Source organism: Pocillopora verrucosa, chromosome 11, assembly GCF_036669915.1.
Source record: "Pocillopora verrucosa isolate sample1 chromosome 11, ASM3666991v2, whole genome shotgun sequence".
NCBI classification, from domain to species: Eukaryota; Metazoa; Cnidaria; class Anthozoa; order Scleractinia; family Pocilloporidae; genus Pocillopora; species Pocillopora verrucosa.
In genome coordinates, this window is record NC_089322.1 from 3,096,692 (window position 1) to 3,103,133 (window position 6,442).

Genomic DNA, 6,442 nt, shown 5'->3' on the forward strand with positions numbered 1-6,442 from the left:
GAAATCTGGCTGATGTGTCGCAACGTTGGTTGGCTCCAAACGCATTTCACACCATCATGAAACAACCTTCCATCTACGTAAATGGGACTCTGACCACCGGACAATTAGACACGTACGCTTACAAATCGTATCTGGAAACCATACTCAATTATGGAACAGAAGATGAGGAAACGATTCTCAGACCTCAAGGGTATTACTCAGCTCTAAATTATCCACCTCACGACCTGATGGCCAATCAAATCGACAGTGGTACACCTCATGCCGACTACACAGCGTTATCGAAAGAGCGAAAAAAGCAGTCAACGGACTCTTGGAAATGAAAGAAAAAACCACGGGAGGAAAAACTATTCGATTGTTTGGTTTACCTCATGTAGATCTCATTGGTTGGGTATTTTCACAAAAAAACACACTTGCGAAGTGTTTGACAGTTACGGATTACCATTAAACTGGTACAAACCATACGATGTGGTGGAATGGGTTTTCGAAAACTTTGAAACCGTAAGCAGTAACGCAATGACATTGCAAGAAATGAACTCACAATTGTGTGGACAATATGCATTGATGTGTTTGAAAGCTAAAGCTAGGGGTCAAATCATAGACGTTTTCAGAAGGTTATTTAAAAAAGGGGATTTTGTGCACAATGATCATTTGGTGGGGGAAGTGATCAAACCATTATTAAATTCAAGAGTTAAAAACCTTAAATGTTGCAAACAAGACAATGGCAGATCTTGCCCCTTGGATATATAAATAAAAAAAGCACTTTTTTTAGTTTACACACACAAAAAAATTCATGATGTTATGTACACCGTTTCAGTTTCAAAGTCCGTGTAGCATTATCGTCGTGGGACCTTCTAGTTGCGGTAAAACGGTGTTCGTGGAAAAACTGATGAGAGAAAGAAGTCGTTTGTTTACACCACCCTATAATCCCGTAGTCTATTGTTACGGTGCCAACCAACCCACGACTTTTAAAAGAATGAAAAAAGAACAAGGCATCCATTTCCACGAAGGAATTCCAGATACCCAATTATTGGAAAAATGGTATAAAAAATCAAAAGGAGAACTTTTTGATTTTGGACGATCTCATGCGCGAAGGAAGTGACGACTATAGAGTCTTAGATCTGTTTACCAGAGAATCACATCACAGAGGTATCAAAGTCGTTTTCATGACTCAAGATATGTTTCCCAAAGGTAAACATGCCAAAACCATTTCTAGAAATGCGCATTACATCGTTGCCTTCAAGAATCCTCGCGATTAATTGGGTGTACGTATTCTCACGCAACGAACTTTTCCGCAAGATTTCAAAGAGGTGTTGAACGTGTATAGAGATGCTACGGAGAGACCCTACGGGTATTTAATGTTCGATCTACATCCCAATTCATCAGATCATGAAAGGTTAAAAACCAATCTATTGAGAAGTGAAGGGTACACGACCGTGTATCAAAAAAGAACAGACTGAAAAAAATAAGTAGTAACCCCAGTCATAGGATCGCCGTCTGCGAGCAGACGGGCGGCGGCGGCGGCGGGCGACGGGCGGCGGCGGGCGGCGGCGGAGGCGGAGGAGAAGATGGAGATAATCGAAAAGAGTCACGGAAGACCAACACATAAAAATACGGTGATACACCCGTAGCGAGTAAATCCTCTAGTAGAGTAAGCAAATTGAGATGGATAGAATTCGTAGACAGAAAACGTTTTTAATAGCCATTACTTCAGCAGCTAATAGAAACGCGAGAAAAGCTCTGATCAAACACGCCAACAAAGATCAAGTCAACGCCGTAAGCGAAATCGTGATGAATTTACTCAAAAACAACGTGCCCGTCACGCCCGTCACCATGGCCAGATTAAGACCTTACAAACAAATCCTGAGACAAATTGGAAATCGAGCCGTATCGCTTAAAAAGAGAAGACAAGCCTTAATAAATCAGAAAGGTGGAAAATTGTGGAATGGACTAACCACTGTCGTCAAGACTTGTTCTCGTTAGAGAGAGAGAAATATGGCTTATCAAAAAATGTACATGGTTCCAGCCAAAGATCCGGCCATGGTCAATCTTTTCAAAGGACGATTGACCGTCGATCCTACATTGGATACAGCGGCCAAACTCCTGACTCGTAAAATGGAAATTTTAAAGAATCCCAATACAAGTCACGGTTTCAAAAAACAAGCCATCAAATAGATCGATCCTGATATAGAACTCTACGTTAAAAAAATGAGACAACTACCAGCATCGTTATCGGTCGATGCCGATCCTACCAAGTTGGTGAAATCCTTAAAAGACGAACAAGGAGATTTGGTGACTCCCGTACAACAGAAATTGTTCAAAAGAATTTTGAGTGAAGTCACCCCCAAAAGAGAACCGGTCACACCCAGAAGAACACCCAAAAGAGAACCGACACCACCTCTAAAACCGTCGAGAATTCCCGTCAAGATACCCAAGAAACAAAACCCAAGCAAAAACGTGTCGTGGGATGAATTGCCGTTTGCTCAAGAAGGACCTGAACCAGATATAGACGGTGCCGTCAACAAAACTTTGAGAAAGATGCGAAAAATATCTGCCAAATATTCCAAAACACCACGACTCCTCAAAATCTTAAAACCGGCTAAATGATGGACAAGTTGGGATCCGTCTGGGAAAAAAAAGGAGAAGCAGAAAAATTTTTTTTTAAGTTCTTTAGGTTCCGTTGCCAAAAAATTGGCGTTTGATGATAGCAAAAGTGATGGTGGTGGAAGTAGTAGTAGTAAAACTTAAAAAAATTATAAAAAACAAAAAAAATTTTATTTGTAACTCCGCATGTTTTTTTTTACAACCAGGCCAAATGAAGACGGGACAACGTACCAAGCGTTCTTGTTGTTGTAAATATGTCTTTGTAATGTTCATAAAAAATATAAATCCTTGTCAGTCTAGCAACGAGACTGTTCCATTCTATTCCGGAATAATGAGATTTAAATTTCATAAAGTCTGTTTTTAAAAATGTTTGATATGTGGTCTAGTCTATCGGAGGTTGTGCGGGTATCATTTCATCCATCTTCTCCACAATCTTCATACATCTTGCAGCTATGACCTCCTCGTTATGCTTGGCAAAGATGGGGAAGCGTATCCAATTTTCAAGTTGTAAATTGCGCACCAGTTTGATGGCTGTTCTTAATTGTTCCCTCGTCATGAGCTCCGACGTGGGATCGGATATAAACAACACCCTATCTCATTTCAACATTAACAATCCTATCATGACCAGAAAACGACAACACGCCGCGCGTAAACCAAAGAAAAGAAGAAAAAGAAGAAGAATCATGGCCAGATATAATTATAATTATAATAACAAAACGAAATAAATATCATCGCATCCACATGTAAAACGGCGCATACAAAATGTATTTTGTCATCGTGGCAAATGGCCGACGCTTGCAAACTGCTTTTCCCATGAAACTAGTTACCAATACCGCGCGGTTCTTGTGACGCCATCAGAATGGAATGTGAAGATCCTGCCTTCTGATTGGTCCATTTGTACCACGCGATTAAAATACTCGATTCTGATTGGTTACACGCTATACCGCCAACCATTACTACTCAATTTGGCGTTAATAAGCACGAGTTAATATTTCAAAGACAACAAAATTGCACTCGTATTACATGAAAAAATGGACTCGTATTCAGGCAATCAGACGCACTTTTTCATGTATATTGTTACCCGTAGATGGAGAGTGAGATTTCGGATCAAGTTACCGACGAATACACACCGACCCCAGGCGGCGTGCGCACTCCGATTGCGTTGCATTGTGGTAGCTCCATTTTCAATATGGCGATGAAAACAGTAGAAATCAGCAGATTTTGAATGAATATTCCATAGAAGTTAGGCCGTTCCTTTTTCTTTTCACCATTGGTAGATATAATTTTATTTATTCTGAATGTATATGAATATGGACCCCCCTTTACAGATTTGGACCCCCCTACCAAACTTTCCTCTTAAGCATCGTTTGTATCATATTTAGTAACTAATTCTATTTGCAAACTTTTTGTCGATGTTCTTTTCAATCACAACACAGCATTCCTCAATAAAGGTAAAGAAAAACAGCCATTTCGTTCCAATCCTGCCGCATTATGGCCGTCGCCAAGCTGTTAAGATTAAGAACATTGTATCCCCTTGGTTGCCCGTGCACGCTGGAGTCCCGCAGGGCACTAAGCTTGGCCCCATCCTGTTCCTCCTGATGATTAACGATCTCGCGATTGAAACTCCATTACTATCGAGCCACTGGAAATATGTAGATGACCTAACAATATCCGAGGTCATCCCATCAGGCGGTACATCGTCCCTTCAGAAAGATCTTGACGCCATTGCACAGTGGTCGTCGCGCAATAATATGAACCTCAACCCAAAGAAGTGCAAGGAACTTGTGATTTGTTCGCTTAGAACACGGCCAGATCTTGGCCCTTTGTGCGTCAATGGACGTCCCTTAGAACGGGTCTCCTCACACAAGGTCCTTGGAGTCACTATCAGCGACACTCTTGGGTGGAATGAACACGTGCGTGAGATTGTCTCCAAAGCCTCAAAACGTCTTTACATCTTAAGAGTGCTCAAGCGGTCCGGAATTCCACCCGAAGACCTTATTAACATATTTTATGCCTTGGTACGATCGGTCCTCGAATACGCCTGCGTCACTTGGTCTACTAGCCTACCAATTTACCTCAAGGACATGATCGAAAGAGTTCAGAAAAGAGCTCTGCGTATATTATTTCCGGCGCTGAGCTACAAAGACGCCATTGTGGCTGCAAACTCCTCTCGCTTAAATGTGAGAAGAGACGAACTCTGCAAGAAAGTTTGGGACGGTATCTGTGTGCCTGGGTCACGGCTGTACCACCTTATTCCACCAAAGCGCGCCGATTGCCACGTTTATGAGTTGCGCAACAAAAACCATGTATCACTCTTTAAATGCCGGACCGAAAGATTTAAAAAATCTTTCTTTCCAACAATGGCGTCTAACGCCCAGTTCTTGTAGTCAAGCAAACCTAAGCGTTTTTCATTGGTATATAACTACTGACTCTTGTAATTCCCAGTCCCCTTAGACTCTTAATTTTAAAGTCAAATGTAAGATTTTCGTATTTTTTAAATATTTAAAGTATACTTGTAAATTCACATGTATTTCACCACTGGGGTGCTATTTTTGAATGCTTTTAATAAACCCTTCTATTATTATTATTATTATCCTGCCGCATTTATTATAGCGAGTCGTACAGTATACGCAAGAATTAAATGCGAACAAACTACTGCATTCGAACCATTGAAATTGTAACAATAAATCTTTGCTCCCTCTGATGCGAATCAACATTGATACGAAACTTCATAACAATAGTGGAGACTATTGCGTCCAGTCTCAAAATCAACTCAGTCTGATTATCTAATTAAATAGCATTAAACAGTTTCTGAACCAGAACGAATTCGAAGTACCTACCCCTACTACAAGTCGTTCGTAAAGCCTATGATAAGAAAAACTATTGGAACTCTCAGCTTATTTTCAGATGCAAATCAACATTAATGTTTACGTCTTAACAAAAGTGGAGACGATTACATCGAACTCAGTCTTATTTTTCAATTTTAACGATTATTACCTGCTGAGGGATCTGACATAACAAACTCGCACTTTACAATGTCGTCTCAACACTTGGGCATTGAACAATAACAAAATAAATTAGTGTCATTAGTTTGTCTCTTACTGAATCTAGCGGTGTTCGACTATCGCGGAAAAGGTTTAAAAACGACCTTTCTCCGAACATTGAACTAAATGCTTGCGCGTTATTCCTTGGTCAAAAGAAACATCGGACAGATCATTTTTTTCAGCTGCCAGTTCGTATGCATTGGCGATACGCATATTTTGAATTAAAAACGTACTTTAGTACGCACTGAAACGTAAAGTATTATCTATTTCTACGAGAACGTTAAGGATGATGTTTTCACTCAGTTCTGTTGGGGGGGTCCAAAGCCGCGGATTTGAACCGGGGGTCCAAATCTAGACGGGTCCAAATCCGCTAGAACACCGGAAAACAAAAGACAGTCGATCGTTAAAAGGTGTTGATAGGCTTGTGCGACTCCTGTCATTCCCTTGCGCTTTTAAATCTTTTGACCCGAAAACCTAGCTGTTATTAAGAAATCTTCTAATGAATTTCCTTTGCGATGTGATAATAAGAGTTAGTTTCCTGTCTGTATGTTAGTTTTCCTGTCTGTATGTTCTTGAGGCAAAGCCGGATGAGATTGTGCTACAAAAGATAATATTTTCATGTGCGCGCGCTATTTTCTCTGTTTTCAAGTACATACTGTTTCTCCCCCAGGAGATAACTCCAGAGATACGGTTTTCAAAACCCTGTTCTGAGTATTCCCTATTCTTTAAAGCATATTTGAAAATCTGTACGTTCTTTTAATAAACGTTAAGCTTGACGAATTCGGGCTTCTCCTTTC

At 40.5% G+C, this 6,442-nt stretch overlaps 1 protein-coding gene across 1 annotated transcript in view; it reads left to right on the forward strand.

The window, feature by feature from the left end:
* LOC136284482 (uncharacterized protein F54H12.2-like) overlaps positions 1–320 on the forward strand; it is a 573-nt gene extending 253 nt beyond the window's left edge. Inside the window, exon 1 of the mRNA XM_066174830.1 lies at positions 1–320. This exon is cut by the window's left edge and continues 253 nt beyond it. Coding sequence (XP_066030927.1) covers positions 1–320 — 320 coding nt within the window.
* The last annotated feature ends 6,122 nt before the right edge of the window (positions 321–6,442 follow it).